At 50.6% G+C, this 16,160-nt stretch overlaps 1 protein-coding gene across 7 annotated transcripts in view; it reads right to left on the reverse strand.

The window, feature by feature from the left end:
- SPTAN1 (spectrin alpha, non-erythrocytic 1) overlaps positions 1-16,160 on the reverse strand; it is a 61,767-nt gene that overhangs the window by 29,977 nt on the left and 15,630 nt on the right. For 5 of the 7 annotated variants that reach the window (XM_060102320.1, XM_060102324.1, XM_060102318.1 and 2 more), the window contains exons 4-23: positions 15,764-15,904; positions 15,398-15,544; positions 13,911-14,044; positions 13,604-13,748; positions 13,372-13,526; positions 12,547-12,682; positions 9,698-9,799; positions 8,687-8,824; positions 8,072-8,182; positions 7,430-7,507; positions 6,936-7,091; positions 6,500-6,704; positions 5,775-5,956; positions 5,176-5,419; positions 4,853-4,975; positions 4,085-4,302; positions 3,223-3,315; positions 2,790-2,924; positions 1,326-1,474; positions 183-242 (exon numbers count right to left, since the gene is read on the reverse strand). In XM_060102320.1, the coding sequence (XP_059958303.1) occupies positions 183-242; positions 1,326-1,474; positions 2,790-2,924; positions 3,223-3,315; positions 4,085-4,302; positions 4,853-4,975; positions 5,176-5,419; positions 5,775-5,956; positions 6,500-6,704; positions 6,936-7,091; positions 7,430-7,507; positions 8,072-8,182; positions 8,687-8,824; positions 9,698-9,799; positions 12,547-12,682; positions 13,372-13,526; positions 13,604-13,748; positions 13,911-14,044; positions 15,398-15,544; positions 15,764-15,904 (2,852 nt within the window). The remainder of the gene's footprint in view (positions 1-182; positions 243-1,325; positions 1,475-2,789; positions 2,925-3,222; positions 3,316-4,084; positions 4,303-4,852; positions 4,976-5,175; positions 5,420-5,774; positions 5,957-6,499; positions 6,705-6,935; positions 7,092-7,429; positions 7,508-8,071; positions 8,183-8,686; positions 8,825-9,697; positions 9,800-12,546; positions 12,683-13,371; positions 13,527-13,603; positions 13,749-13,910; positions 14,045-15,397; positions 15,545-15,763; positions 15,905-16,160) is intronic. The other 2 variants (XM_060102321.1, XM_060102325.1) reach the window with 1 other exon arrangement.

The raw sequence follows: 16,160 nt of genomic DNA on the forward strand, positions 1-16,160 counted from the left end.
AGCGGCCACAGCTGACACAGCTTCACCCAAACCCCTTCCCTTGTGAGCGAAAGCTGCTGCCGGAGACGGGCCCCTCCCGCCCCTCGCCTTCCTGGACCCACGAGCGCCTTCAAGAGAAGCGGCAGCGGGCGGACGGACGGGGAGCCAAGGGTGGCGCGCGGCAGAGCCTCCGGCCTACTCACAGTTCTTCCACCTGCTTCATACGCAGAGACACGCTGCCGGCCTCCTTAGTTACGCGCGGCCTGCACAGAGGGGTAGCAAAAGCACGCACGGATTAGTGGGTTAATCCACGGGGATGGAAGGCGGCGGCTCCGATGGGTGCTGTGACGGCGGAGGCTTTGAGTGGGGAAACTTAGGGAGTCACTCAAGAGGTCTTGGAAGCAGGCCAGGCCGGGAGTAAAATCACAGTAAGGAAAGAGCAGGAAAATCAAATTAAATTAGAGGGTTAGTTCACCTTCATTTTCCTGACGTCTGCCACGCTTAAGGCAGTAAACGTTCCTGAGCTAGAAACACTGGTCACTTCGCAGAGCCAGGCCAGGGGATACAGTGACCACCCCGAGGAAGAGATTTTCCTGAGGGCTAACACGCAACTGTAGTCAGATATCTGGTCCACTTTTTTGCTCTCGTATTTATGATCCAGGCCAAAACCTCTCATTCTTGTCTTGACAGTAACAGAAAACGTCTAATTAAGTGTATAAATAACCGATCTTCGCGGGATCATCAGGGTCAGAAAAGTCCTATTATCCTAAACTCCAGTGAGGATGTATTTTCTGGATCTCTCCCAAGCGTCTAAAGCTTTTGATTTCATTAGCAGAGTAAGATATGCCCTAAAGAAGGGACATAGGTCTTTATGGGGGCTTAGCTACAAGACAGAGGACAGAGCCGTTTCATAAAAAATACACTCCATTCTCAGAGCACAACGTCAAGACAAAGACTCTCTCTACGCGGCCTTTTACAAAGGGCAGAGCAGGAGGGGTGTGGAACAGCTAAAAACCCAATTTCAAGAACATCTCCTGACCCAGAGGACAAAGACTGAGATGGTAATAATTAGCAAATGTCTAGGAAAAGAAACTTGCCAATGCACGGGAAGACAACAAAACAAAGGAAAATAAAGGTACGGGTCAGGGATGTTAGGTTCCAACAGAGTTGTGTGGGTTAGAAGTGACCCGGGAAAGGCAGGAAGAGTGTGTTCTTGAGTGCAGACAGGCATCATGAGAGCATCTGCTCCGGAGCCTCGGGACCCTGCCTAAACCTCAGCCCATGCGTGACGCAGACTAAGCCCCACGCGGCGCTGGGCCCTTCGAGCCCGATGGCGAGGCCCTTACTGGTTGTCGATCTGCTCCTGCCGCAACGCGATGCTGCCCTGCTCCTCCAGGAGGTTCTCCCGGGAGGCCGACTGCGCAGGGTCCAGCTTCTTCACGTAAGCGGCCGGCACGAAACCCTGACGATCGTTCACCTCCACTTTCCACCAGTCCTAAGGGGAAAAAAAGAGAGACTTGAAAGCCAATTCCTCCCCTGAGGAAGGAAGAATCCAAGGAGGCCTGTGTGCATACAAAAGAAAGCTCTAGGGGCTTCCCTGGTGGCGCAGTGGTGGAGAGTCCGCCTGCCAATGCAGGGGACACGGGTTCGTGCCCCGGTCTGGGAGGATCCCACATGCCGCGGAGCGGCTGGGCCCGTGAGCCATGGCCGCTGAGCCTGCGCGTCCGGAGCCTGTGCTCCGCAACGGCAGAGGCCACAACAGTGAGAGGCCCGCGTACCGCAAAAAAAAAAAAAAAAGAAAAAAAAAAAAAAAAAAAAAAGACAAAAGAAAGCTCTAGTCACGTCAAGAGAATCCCGAGACGTGCCAAGTATGCAGAGGGTCACGAGTGCAGCCCCGATGACTCGGGGCAGGAAGGCCAGCCTTCTCTTCGTGTAGACGCCCTGCAACTGTGCTAACACTGCAGCCGTGAGCCACGCTTTAGTAAGTTAAGTGAAATTAAATAAAAACGCAGCTGCACTTGCCACATGTGAAGTACTTCACAACTACCTGCGGTTAGCAGCTACTGTAGGGCCAACACAGACATAAAACATCCACCACCACAGAAAGTTCTACTGGACGATGCTGCTGTTGAGTAAATCAGTCAGACCGGATGGTCAGTTGAGGGTGAGAGTCAACACAAAGACACCAGCCAGGTTTTCTCAAACTCCCACTAGGGTAAGCTGAGGGTGTGGGAATAGGAGGTTCTTGACAACGGCCGGGCTGAGGACACTTCCCCAGCCTAGACCAAGAGGGGAGGCAGGCTCTTTGGGGATCAGTCCTACGACACGTGGACGACCATGGCCTCACTCCAAGAACACTGCCAAACCAGAATGTGTCAGGCGAGAAACGCTGATGAACCAGGCAGCGTTTAACTTTGAGAAGACGGAGCCTACGGGGTGACGTCGGCGCCGTCTTCAACTGTCTGCTGTAGTCGTACAGTCTAGAACCAACAGGTACAAGCTACAGAGGAGCAGACTTTGGTTCAAGAGAGAAAAAAATTCCACGTGGAATTTTTTTCAATGGTGAAAAAAGCGACCCTTGAGAGGGTGGGTCATTACACTAGCTTCCGGGTATTCAAGGAAACAAGACTGGTCATCTTGATCACAGGCAAAACAGGATAAACCTGTACGAAGTGGGAGGTGGACCAGGGAACTAAAGTCTTCAAATTCGAAACCAGCCTCATCCTGGAAAGACACACTCCCAAGACACCCAACTGAGCGACACTGGCGGTGCTGATGGAGAGCCGCCCACGGCCTCTTTCCGCGCTTGCCTTGTTGGTGCTGTTGAGCAAGGTGAGGATGTCTCCCTTCTTCATGGTCACCTCTCGAGGGCTCTTCTCCTGATAGTCGTAGAGCGCCAAGACCAGCTCCTTCCCGGTCTCGTCATCCATGGGGGCCACTTGTTGCTAAAAATCCAAAGGAAGGGCAGACAAAGTTACAGGATGTCCCCGGTGTGCCACCCAAGCCCACGGCGGATTCCAACTTCCACAGCTGTCCCAAATGGACCAAACACACCTTTGTGAGAGTCCTTCTCTGAAGCTACCAACAAAATCTGATTCAGGAAGTTCAGCTGTCTGGGATCTTTAAGGTCACAAGAACAACACCTATGACCGTCACACCTGCCGGCCGCATCCGGGTCCTTCACCTTCCCCGTCCCCCCCGCCCCCAGGGAACGCGCAGCTGCTGAATGGAAGCCACACTCACCCGGCACGACTGGGCCTGCTCTCTCAGAGCCTGGATGCTGCTACCATAAGCGCTGAGGTCCGACATCAAAGCCTCGTGTTTCTTTAGCAGAGCCTGGAGCCAAAAGGACACACGGCGACCCTGAGCAAGAAGCCAGAGCCGGCCCGCTGCCTCTCCCACACGCCACCTGCCTCTGAAATCTGTTTAGTTACCTGGCGACCTGATCAGTCCTCCACTCTCTCCCCCTTTTTGATCAACATTTAATTTGGAAGAAATACTGTGATTTCTATTATAATCTTTTCAGCCGGCCTTTACATGCTTAACTACGCAACCCGTGAAACACATGAAGGGACATAAAGAACATCACACGTACAGCGGGTCCACCCCCTTCCTAAGAAATACACATTCCCGACAAGTGGCAGCTCCCTCGTCCAGGGAACCCCGTTCCCCGCCACACTCGGTGCTTCTCCATTTTCCTCTACCACCACTTCCAAAAATCATCTCAGGTCGTGTCAATATTCAGCTCACTGTGGTGTTTGTGAAGACTGGCAAGAGAAGAGGCAGGCACATGGCTACACCTAGACCTTTATGAATAAAATTTAAGGGGTCCCCTAAAAAAAGATGACTAACAAAGAACTGTGTTTCTGGACATATGTGTACGCAGATGGGGGAGGAAAGATGAAACAAGAATGGAGAAATGGTCACGGCTGATGGTGAAAGGCCGTCTCCTCTCTTCTTTAAGTAGGACTGAATTTCCATAGTAAACAGGGAAAAAAGACGCTGAAACCCTTTGAAGAGCGACAACCGTGAGGCTGCACCTTCCACGCGGTCGTTCTCCTAACCAGCCCCCAGCCCGAGCGCGGCAGCCCCCAGCTCGTCTCACCTCAGCCGAGTCCTCGTCCTTCCCATAGTCGGTGCTGCCTACGATGGGCTCCTTCTCCCGCATCCACGACTCGGCCTCGTTGGCGTCGGCGAAGTACTGCTGGGCCTGCAGCGAGTCTTCCAGGTCCTGCCGCCGCTGGGAGGCCTTGGATTTCAGCGACTCCCACTTCTGGTTCAGCTCGTGGAGCTTGGCCTTCACGTCCTCTGCAGCAAAATGGCCTGCGAGGCGGGCAGGGGAGGGAGGACAAGGAGAAGCACAGGGACACGTTGCAGCAGGACAAAAACGTCCTCTGTGCGCTCGCAGCACCGACGACACTACATCCTGGGGAGCCAGGCCCCTTCCGGGTTCCAGCCCAACAGATCTGCTTGTCTTCTGCCTCCTCAAACCATGAGGTCTATCTAGACTCTAAGAAGCAGGTATCCCTAGTTGGCATCAGTGACGTTATCATAAAGAAACAATAAAAGTAACAGCCCCCACTGCCCCGACTCCCAGTCACGGAGGCTCGCACCTGCCGGGCACCGTCTCTGGCTCCTCAGTGTCTGACCCCGTTTAACCCTCACAACTGTGGGAGCAGGTGGTATCATCCCCGCCTCACAGGTGACAAGTTCAGCTCAGAGAGGTTATATGGGCAAGTCAAAGTCATAGTCAGGAGAGAGTGGGGACGGTCTCCAACCCTACAGCCCAGCCTGACTCGGGTCCACGCACTCAGCCTTCCAAGAAGAGTGCCCTGAGGAATGAGAGTGAAGCCACTTCTCCGACGACACTCACCTTCATCCACCATGGTGTTCCCCTTCTGTGTAACTGCTTTGATGCGGGGCTCGTGTCCGGCAATCTCTGCTTGTAGGGCTTGGTGTTTCTTTAGCAGATTCTGGACTCCAATTAAATCTTTGCCTGAAAGAGAAACCACTCCCAAGTCGCCCAAGCCATCAAGAGAAGAGGCAGCTTACCTGTCACTTGGCTCCCACCACGGTTCACCTCAACTTCCAGTTCAACTGAAGCTTGACCTTGCTCATTCTGACACTGGTCCCCTTCCTGCCATAAGGGTAGAGCCCTTTCCCAACTGGATTCCTATCTGATGGCGGGAGGCTGACCTCTGTTGGTGGATGCAGCGATGGGTTCTTTCTCTCGAATCCATGTCTCCTCATCCTCGACATCACGGAAGAGCTGCTGCAGACGCAGAGAATCAGCCAGCTTCTGCTTGCGGGCAATCATGGGCTCCTTGAGCGCCTCGTAGCGAGCCACCAGGGCTTCCTGCTTCTTCTTGATGTTTTCAGCATCAAAGTGGCCAGCATCCTGGAACTGGCGGGCCTGGATGGTGATGCCATCGATTCGATCCTGGGAACGGATAGGACAGTCTTGAAAGCCTGGCCCGGTGTGGGGCAACTATGTGCTGGACATTTCTAGGCTGACTTTATTACTTCAGGTGTGGTTTGCTCACATACCGAGAAAACATAACACGGTTCTTTTCCCACACCCGAGAGCATTCTTTCTGCCATTGCTTCCCCTCATTCTGGGATCCCAGAAAGGTCCGAGGGAAGGCAGTCTAATTTGAACAGAAGCATATGGTGCAAACGTGGTTCTCTAAGAAAATCAACACACTTCATCCCTCCCCACACCAGCTGCTCCTGACTGACTGGCCACTCTCACTCCTGCGCTCACTGGCCCAAAAGCCGCGCCCAGGTCCCCGTACCTGGTGCGCTGCCACGTCGGCCTCCAGCAGGGCGTGCTTCTTCTGGAGGTTCTGGACATTGGTAAGGTCTTTGCCGTAATCGTCCGAAGCCAGGTGACCTTCCACTTCGTACAGCCACAGTTCGATGTCCTCAACGTTGCGGTTAAACTGCTGCTGCTGGTTAGCCTCACGGAGCTTTATTCCTAGAGTCCAGGAGGCAAGTGGGATATCGTTAGTCAACATCACCCTTCGGCCAGCGCTGCTCTCAACCAATGCGCCTCACAGCAGGACCACGGGGCAGGATGTTAGTCACAGCTTCACTGCTATCAAGAGGGTAAAGAAACACCGCAACCTCTGCTCTACCTTTTAGATGCTAATTGGAAGTCGTTTAAGAAGCCTTCTAACCCCCAGGGGATAGGGTCTGGCGAACGGTTACCTGCCCTTGGCTCACGGCTGAGCTCTGACTTTCAGTGATGAGGCCTAATTCAGTGAGGCCCAACGACCAAATCATCCCCTTCTCACTCAGGCTCCCTGCCCTCCCTGACCAGCACGCTCAACCACATTCACCAAATCAGCAGAGCATCAGGAACCCAGGGCAGGTGACTCCTACCCAGGAAGTGAGCCCGAGGGCCCAGGTCACCCAGCTCAGCTTTCCTGGGTGGCACATGTCCCCAAAACACGGAATGAGGGAGGAAGATTTAATTCCCCAAACGGCCTCCCGTAACGCCGTGCACACCTCCTCTCACCTTTTAGTTCTGTGGCCTCCAGCAGTTTCTTCCACAAACTGATGACCTCATTCATTCGAGCTGCCACCTCGTCCTTGGCGTAGTGGTTGACGTCAATCAGCTTTTGCCCGGCTTTCTCCAGGGCGTCAATGCGGCTCTGATTTGCCGAGAGCTCGGCCTCAAAAGCCTGATGCTTCTGTACTTTCCCCTGCAGGTTGGATGGGTCCTGCCAAGGCAAGGAAGAAGGGGGTTCTATCTTGAACCTCAGGACATCAAGTTACGCTGCATTACCCTCACACTTATCTTTATAGGGGGACGTATAAAACAGCCAGCTTACATTAAATAGTGTGTATTTTGAAATTTCCAATTTCTTTATTTAGCTACAATTTATCTGTGAGTGCTGTGCTTAATTAGCTTACTAACCAAGTGCTACATGGCAATGCTAACGGGACATTACTTTATAAGCTTCATCCGTGGCGGTTTTCATCTTCTCATTGACCCAACTCTTGAGCTCATCGGAGTCACGGAAAAACTGCTGCAAGTGGAAGGAATCAGCCAGCTGGGCCCGGCGATACATGGCTCTCTCGTGAAGCGCGTTGCGGCGGCTCAACAGCTGGAAGGCAAGGCTCCCTGTGAATCTCCAGCTCTTACCCCCCAGCGGATCAGGCTCAGAAGGGCCACCCAGGGCCTCCCTGGTGGCGCAGTGGTTGAGAGTCCGCCTGCCGATGCAGGGGATACGGGTTCGTGCCCCGGTCTGGGAGGATCCCATATGCCGCGGAGCGGCTGGGCCCGTGAGCCATGGCCGCTGAGCCTGCGCGTCCGGAGCCTGTGCTCCGCAACGGGAGAGGCCACAACAGTGAGAGGCCCGCATACCGCAAAAAAAAAAAAAAAAAAAAAAAGAAGGGCCACCCACGGACAGAAAGGAGGTGTGTAAAGAGGCTGCACACTCACTGCATCTCGGCGAGTAGCCACATCTTCCATCGCATAGTGGTTGTTCTGAATTAGCTTGGTGGCAAACTCGTCTAAGGCCTAGGAAGAAGAATAAGGTTCTTCAGTGGTGAGCGACTCTTCCACAGCTGGGCCCCCAGAGGAAAGTGCAGAACAGGGCACGGAATGCTCTAGACCTGAACACAGGTCAAGGTTGTCACTCTGAGGTTTGCTAGGACAACCTTTATCCCTCAACTGTTGAGTTTTTGCTTGATGTTCTTACAGGGCACAGAGTTACGCTCGCTTCACTCAGGACCGGAGACATTAGCTGCAGCTAACGTCACAGCAGGAACTGACGGAGTCAGATATGGGTCAACAGCCTTTCAATTCCTACTTCTAAGGTCTGTGTTCAATGGGAAAATATCTCTTACAATAATTCTTAATGACTTTTAGAGGAAGGTAATCTCAACTTGGAGGTTTACATCTAGAAAATGACTTCATTCTAGAAGTCGTGCTGTGTCTCCAACACGGTGGTCAATCATCACCGTGAGACTTTAAGCGCCCGGAGCCTTCCCTGAATCTGCTCAGAAACCTTCTGGAACAGGACGAGACCTCTGCTGCCTCTCATGATCATCTGAAGGCACTGACAGCAAGGAAGGGTCTTACTGTAATCTTCTCCTCCTGGGCGCTGAGGGATTTCTCGAAGTCCTCGTGCTTCTTGAGAAGCGCTTCCACGCTATCCAAGGAATCTCCCAGGTCTTCATTCAACAGGAACGCCTTACAAGAGGAAACAAAGTGTTGAGATAATGTCTGATTCCTTTCACCGCCTAAGGCTGGAAAGCAAAGGCTATTCTGGCAGAAGGACACAAAGAAGGAAAGAAGTTCTATGGCTATTAAACCTTCAAACCTCCCCCAGAAAGCCAGAAGTCTCTTCACATTCCCTTAAAACCAATCCAACAAGAGCATGAAATCCTTACTCCACATTCCACTGAAACTTTTTTCCAATAGTTTCTGTTGCTTCTATTAGATTTAAATTACGTATAATGCTATGTTCTAAAGAAACAAAATCTCTTTAACAAAACACTTCACACCATCACACTCCCCTGAAAAACTGGGGCCTTTTCTGAGGGCCTTTCAATCTCGGCAGCAAGGACCGTGCTGGCAGAGCCCACAGAAGCTGGGAACCCCTCCACCTGACGCAGAACTGAACCAGTGGTGATCCCCGCACAGGATGCGCTGAGCGGCGGACGGCGCAGGCGGCCGGTGCCCATCCCCAATCACCTCCTGTTTGCTCATCCAGTTGTCCACCTGCTCGGTGTCGCGGTAGAAGAGCTGCAGGTCCATGCACTGCTCGTACTGCTGCCGCCGCAGCTCCCACAGCTCCAGCAGCGCGGCCCGCTCCTCGGAGAGGACGGTCAGCTGGGAGGGAGAGGGGGCAGGCGGAGGGAACCTCAGTGCCCACGGACGCTGGGCAGACACAGAGGCTGCCCTGGCATTTCCAACCCTCTGCCAACCTTCAGGCCTCTGCTCTGATTTAAATAAGAGAAGGAGAACATTTCCTTGCACATGTCAGGCAAGCCACAAGGAACCACAGATCCTGAGCGGCTTGCTGAAAGTTTATGTTAAACCTAAGAGGGGAGGCCCTGCTCAAACGAATCTAGAATTAATTTATTGCCACATTATCACAAATAATGTTAGGCAAAAATGGCAAATAAACCCCTAGGTAGAAGAAGGGTATCTATGTAAAAGTGGGGCAGCATAAATGGAGTAGGGGCTCTTAGGTGAGAGATGTCAACTCAGTGGGTACTCCCCAGAATATGCTGACTAGACCCATGAATGCCCTAGGCTTAATTTTTAGGCTGTGAAGTTAATGACAATAAAGTGTGTCTTTGAAATGTCTCTTCTTGGTCTCTATAATATTAAAATATATATCATTATCTAATGTTCCTCAGGCATCTTCATAAAGATACTTTGGAACTCGGGAATTATACACACACACAAATAAGTTAACACAAATTTGCTTCCTCTCCGCTCCAACTACTAATGCAGGACTCGGCTCCCTGCAAAGCCCCCTTTAAGTAGGACGTGTGCTGCATGTATCCCAAACAAATGGAACTTTCTCTCCCTGATCAATCACCACACATATTCTTTTTAAATCTCTGGAGTTGCTGCTTCCAGGCGGAATCTCTTGTGTAAGTTTTCTCGCACACCAGGGTGAATGCAACGTCTGGATATTTAAGGCTGGATAATAGCTTTCGGAGACTTAGTAAAAGAGTCTTTCTCCTCTCTTACCTTCTCCCTCACTTCATCTGAGGCGTAATGACCAGCAGCAAGCAGGGCCTGTCCAGACTCATCTGCAGATTTAAAGCTATCTTCATGAGCATCAATTTCACCCTAACGGAGGGAAAAAAAGGACAATTTATGCCCAGCATCTTGCAAAATAAGCAGCTACTGAATTTCACATAATCATTACAAATCAGGAATATCACATCTAGAATGTGGAAAAAATCAAAGATAAGGCCAGGTTTCCTAATAACAGCCTAGGTCATCAAACAGAAGAGCATCATTTATTAAGAAGTCTGTTTCCCAACCTAAGTGTCCATCATCGGATGAATGGATAAAGAAGATGTAGCACATATATACAATGGAATATTACTCAGCCATAAAAAGAAACGAAATTGAGCTATTTGTAATGAGGTGGATAGACCTAGAGTCTGTCATACAGAGTGAAGTAAGTCAGAAAGAGAAAGACAAATACCGTATGCTAACACATATCTATGGAATTTAAGAAAAAAACAATGTCATGAAGAACCTAGGGGTAAAACAGGAATAAAGACACAGACCTACTTGAAAATGGACTTGAGGATATGGGGTGGGGGAAGGGTAAGCTGTGACAAAGCGAGAGAGAGGCATGGACATATATACACTACCAAACGTAAGATAGATAGCTAGTGGGAAGCAGCCGCATAGCACAGGGAGATCAGCTCGGTGTTTTGTGACCGCCTGGAGGGGTGGGATAGGGAGGGTGGGAGGGAGGGAGACGCAAGAGGGAAGGGATATGGGAACAGATGTATATGTATAACTGATTCACTTTGTTATAAAGCAGAAACTAATAAAAAAAAAAGGGAAAAATTTAAAGAAAAAAAAAAAAAGAAGTCTGTTTCCTACTGGCTTTTCGTGCTACCTGTCAAACTGTCAAGTTTCCACACATCTACAGGGTCTGAGCTCTCTCTCTTCTGTTCCATTGGTCTATTTTGGGTCTTCCTTGTGCCAGATGGATTTTTTTTTTTTTAACATTTTAAAAAATTAATTAATTTATTTATTTTTGGCTGCGTACGGCCTTCTCATTATGGTGGCTCCTCTTATTGCAGAGCACAGGCTCTAGAGCGCAGGCTCAGTAGTTGTGGCTCAAGGGCTTAGTAGCTCCACAGCATGTGGGATCTTCCCGGACCAGAGCTCGAACCCATGTCCCCTGCACTGGCAGGTGGATTCTTTTTTTTTTAAAATAAATTTATTTTATTTTATTTTTGGCTGCATTGGGTCTTCGTTGCTGCACGTGGGCTTTTCTCTGGTTGTGGCGAGTGGGGGCTACTCTTTGTTGTGGTGCACAGGCTTCTCATTGTGGTGGCTTCTCCTGTTGGGAGCATGGGCTCTATGTGCGTGGGCTTCAGTAGTTGTGGCTCGTGGGCTCTAGAGCACAGGCTTAGTAGCTGTGGTGCACGGGATTAGTTGCTGTGCAGCATATGGGATCTTCCCAGATCAGGGCTGGAACCCGTGTCTCCTGCATTGGTAGGCAGATTCTTAACCACTGTGCCACCAGGGAAGCCTGGCAGGCAGATTCTTAATCACTGCACCACCAGGGAAGTACTGCCAGATGGATTTGTTTATGATTTTATAATACCTGGTAGGGTGAGTCCCTCCCCTGTTCTTCATAATTATCTCAGCTGTTTTTTTATTATTTTTTCTTCCAAATTAATTTTAAAATCATCTTGTCGGGCTTCCCCGGTGGCACAGTGGTTGAGAATCCGCCAGCCAATGCAGGGGACACGGGTTTGATCCCTGGTCTGGGAAGATCCCACATGCTGCGGAGCAACTAAGCTCGTGTGCCACAACTACTGAGCCTGTGCTCTAGAGCCCATGAGCCACAGCTACTGAGCCCGCGTGCTGCAACTACTGAAGCCCGCGTGCCTAGAGCCCGTGCTCCACAATGAGAAGCCACTGCAATGAGAAGCCCGTGCACCGCAACAAAGAGTAGCCCCCGCTCGCCGCAACTAGAGAAAAGCCCGCGTGCAGCAACGAAGACGCAACACAGCCAAAAAAAAAAAAAAAAAACACATCTTGTCTCATTCTAGAAATAAAGGCCTTCGCCTGGAATTGCACTGAATGTATAAATCTTGGGGAGAATTTTTACCTTTATAAGAGATCATTCCATCCCTGCCCATCCCTTTATTCAGTGTTTCTTTTCTTCCATCAGAACTTTACAGCTTTCTCCACAGATGTCTTATACAACTTCTGTTAGATTTATTCCCAAGTATCTTATATTTTCCGATGCAATTATAAGTAGTATTTTTAAAAATTACGCTTCTAACTGCTGCTAGTGCAGAGGGGCTTATCTGACTTTTGTATGTTAATTTTTTATATCTAGCACCTCTCAGAAGACCTATAGTAATAATAATTTTTAAAATCTTGTTTAACAGTGTTTTCCAGAATTTCTTAGCCACAGAAACCCCTTCTTCTTAAGCTAAAGCCTATTACGATCTCATAAAACTAGTTTCCCATGGATGCTCTCTGGGGAAATAGCAGATCATGAAATTTAAATTCACTCAAACCAACGATGAAATTCAGCATTTAAACAAAGACACTGTTTAAGGTGGCACAGGACACACGTGCAAAACAGTAGCACCTCCACCTTGCCAGAGCTTGGCCCTTTGCTTTTACAAACCATAGTTATTCTCCTGACATGTAACTCCCTTAACCATCTATTAGAAGCAGGTAAAGCAAGTCTCCAAAGGCAAAACCAGCCACAATCCCTATGGTGAGAGCATGAGCAAGGTTTCAGCCACTTCCGGCTGTAAGTGACAGTTACAGTGACGCCCTGTTAAGCTCATGGCTTTACTTCTGGAAGACCCTGGAGACCTTACCTTGTGCTCCTGATGCCTATCCAGCAGGGCTTCGGCCCCAGCCACGTCGTTGGCAAGTTCATCTGCATTGATGAGGGCTTTCATCTCAGTGACCCAGCTGGTAAGGTCTCTGAAGTCGGCAAGGAAGCGCTGAAGCCTGGGAAACCAAAAGTCAGTGAGGAGAGGTCTCCAGGGGAGGCCCCAGATGGAAGATGCCGCCCTAGAGCTCTGACTTCACGTCCTCCGACGTGTAACGCACCATACAAACTCTAGCCCTTGGAAACATGGGACTCTTTCAATCTAGACTATAAAGGAAAGCAGAAGAAGGCTGAGATCAAGCCTTTAAAATTTAGGTTCTGTCCATCACTATAATTCCCCAAGCTTGTCCCTTATTTTCAACTTCCTTGTCACTCCCCAGTTCAACCCTTAGTTATTAGTAAGAAGCATTCTCTCCCTTTCAATCCTTGATTTACTCAATTTTAACAGGGTATTTCACATGACGCTCAGATTGCTAAAGAGATTATTTCCATTTCTATTGGTTCTAACACAGTGATATGGGATGGAAAAAAGATATGTATAAAGTTATAAATATTATGTGTGTATATGCAAACACTACAAAGTTTCCAGTCTCCAAATATAACACAGAAATATATTAATATACAATATAAAAATACATAACAAATACAGTAAGAAAAAGTCATCTGCCTTTTCTTACTAGAGCAAAGCCGTCAAGCTATACAGAAGGTTTCTCAGCAGAGAGAACTGACCATCAACTCGGCCTTCCTCTCGCCTCTAAAACAAAAGCCCCCGGGTGCAGGCTGCAGGGCCCTGGAGGAGCATTTCTACCTGTAGGAATCGTTGAGACGAGCGTGTCTCTCTGCGGCCAGCGTGCGGATCTGCTCCCAGTTGGTGATCAGCTCCTCTCGCTTCACTTGGATCTGGGTGGCGCTCAGAGGGTGGGACTGCTGCAGGCGGTCGGCCTCGGCGCACAGGGCTTTGACCTGCAGACACACTGTGTCAGGGCTGCTCTCCTGACTGGGCGAACTCACTTATAGAGTCAGCTGCCTTCAAAACCCACCTTGTCCTCCAACGCAGCGAGATCTCTCTCCAAACCCTCGTGTTTCCGAAGCAGAGCCTGGACGCTGGCCAGGTCTCGGCCAAAATCATCAGAGGCCATTAACTGTTCCTTCTCCTTAATCCAGCTGATGGTCTCGTCCACATCCCTACAGCACAGAGGCACCTGTTAATCCACAGTTACGACGTCCATCTGGGACTGGGACGCCACGCGGGGCCAAGACCCAGTCAGCCCCACATCTTCCTAGACTCGCCCTGGGCCTCGCCACGCCCCCCAGGAGACCCCTTCCCGCAAGCCTTCAGCTCGGTACCTGTTAAAGCGCTGAACCTCGGCTGCCCCGAACAGCTTCCCCTGCCTCTGGAGGGCCAGTCCCTTCAGCCGCTGCCAGGCTGCGTTCACCTCATCCTGCTTCGTCTTGATGAGCTCCTCCTCGGGGTGCTGCTCCTGAGCCAGGAAGGGCAGAGACTGCGCTCAGACCAACACCTCTGGCCCCACCAACTGCCCGCCTGGCCTTGGCTCCCTGACGCGGCCGCCTCAGCAAACCTTACTGTTCTAAAGAAACGCTGGCTGTTTGTGTGGAATAAAGGGAAGCTCACTCAAAAAGAGCTTCCATTTCTTGCTCTATAAAAAGGCGAGAGCCATTCTCTGCGCCCTGGGGCCATGGGGCAAGTCTCTTTCTGTGCATCAGCACCAAACCCCCTGTGTTAAGGCCCTTCAGCTGCACCTCTGTGGTGGCCTCGTCAATGCACCGCTCGCCCCAGCTGCTCCAAAGTTCACTTTTTCAAATGTCACGAGGCTATTAATAAGCATTCCTGCCCAGACACATGGTTTTCCAGGTCTGTTCCTGACTTCAGACTGGAGATATTCCTTTCAAAGTATCCTTCCCCACGAACCACATTCTGTCTTGTTTAAATAAAAATAACATGTAAAGTAATCAGGTGAAGCACCTCCGGGTTGCGGGATCCACCTGTGAGATCTCGGGCCTGGCCTGCCTGCTCTCCTCAGCACAGCCCTGGGACGGCCCAGGATTCCGCGGGCAGCTCACCCGCCACTTGGAAGGGTGAGATTACATCTGAGGAATGCTGGCTCTGGATCCAAAAGGGAACAAGTACCGGCCCCGAAGGATCTACATACATAAAATGTGTACCCCGCCGCCCAAATCAAGGTTTCCCTAAAGCAGAAACTCCCGAGTTCATCCGACTCGATGTCTCCGGAGCCCTGTGGTAGCAGGTGAGAATAAAGCGGCAGTGACGGGACCGCACATGCATGCAACTGGGAGGGGCTGCCCCACTCCCCTCTTAATGGCTTCTGAGCTCCCGGCGGAGAGCCAATCATCACAGGGCTCCCCAGGCTCCGGGGAGCCCAGGGAAGCTCCGACTCAAAAAGGAAGGGAAGAGCGATCAGGCAGTGGTGGACGTCTGCCAAGCCTACGAAGCTCTCACCACCACACCCTGGTCTGAGAAACCCCGACACCCAGCTTCAGCCGCCCAATGAAAGCTTCAGCCATACCTGAAAGTGGGCAAAGGAAACAGATCAAAGGAAGTCTGCCCTTCCTGCCCACGGCCACAAGTTAAAAAGCATTTTCCAATTTAGGAGTGATCAGTATTGCCGCCTTACTCAGACCTAAACAGAACTCTTAGACATGCTTACCCAAACCTGCTCACTCAGAAATCAGGGGCCCAATCAAAGCTTCTCTTCTGGAGAAGTTAATATAATGACGGTACATTATGTTAATGTTAAAGTAAAGGAAGTTGCCGTGACGACACTGTGAGAAGCCCACAGCGCTTCCCTGTTTACCTGAACGAGCTTCGCGGCGAACTGGTTCACTTCATTCACTCTTTCTTCGTGGGCTGCCATGTCTGTTTGAAACTCTTCAAATTTCTTCTGTAAAACCTCCACATGCTCCAGGTCCTGGCCCAGCTCCTCAGAAGTCACAATTGCTTCCTATTCAGGGACCACAACAGAGCCAGAGTCACCAAAAAACACTTGGGAACAATGGCTTCCAGAACCCCATCACGAAATGGGCCCTGAAGGGGCCGCGGCAGCTTCAGCAGACGTGGTCTTCTGTGTGCCGCTCTGCCGGCTCTCAGCTGCAGACGTGGAGGGGTCTCGGCCCCCTCTTCCCTCAAGGCCTCCCCAGCACACCTTCCTTCTCAAACGTACCTTGTCGTTGATCCAGTCCATCACGTCCTCACATTCTCGTAAGAACTGCACCAGCTTCTGGGCCTGCAGTAGCTTGATTCCTTTCTCCCGCATCTTCTCCAGAAGTAATTCCCATTGGCGGTGCAGCTCCATCAAACGAGTCTGGAGGTTAAAGAGCCCAAGCCCACAGATCACAACCATTGCTGTGGGGTCTGGCTCCTCCGCAGAGTTCCAGCAAGTTAGAAACCTCACAGGGCTCTGGGCAAGTCTTTTTAAAAAGATAGATAATCCCTACACTGAGGGGAAATTGTAAAGTTAACTGAGAATAGGAAAATGCATACACTTCACAGTGGTTTGGTAGGTCTTAAAGTACAAAATAACTGACCTTTTGTAGGCAGATGTATTCTAGTTTATGCCA

The sequence above is a fragment of the Mesoplodon densirostris genome, chromosome 6 (genome assembly GCF_025265405.1).
Source record: "Mesoplodon densirostris isolate mMesDen1 chromosome 6, mMesDen1 primary haplotype, whole genome shotgun sequence".
NCBI classification, from domain to species: domain Eukaryota; kingdom Metazoa; phylum Chordata; class Mammalia; order Artiodactyla; family Ziphiidae; genus Mesoplodon; species Mesoplodon densirostris.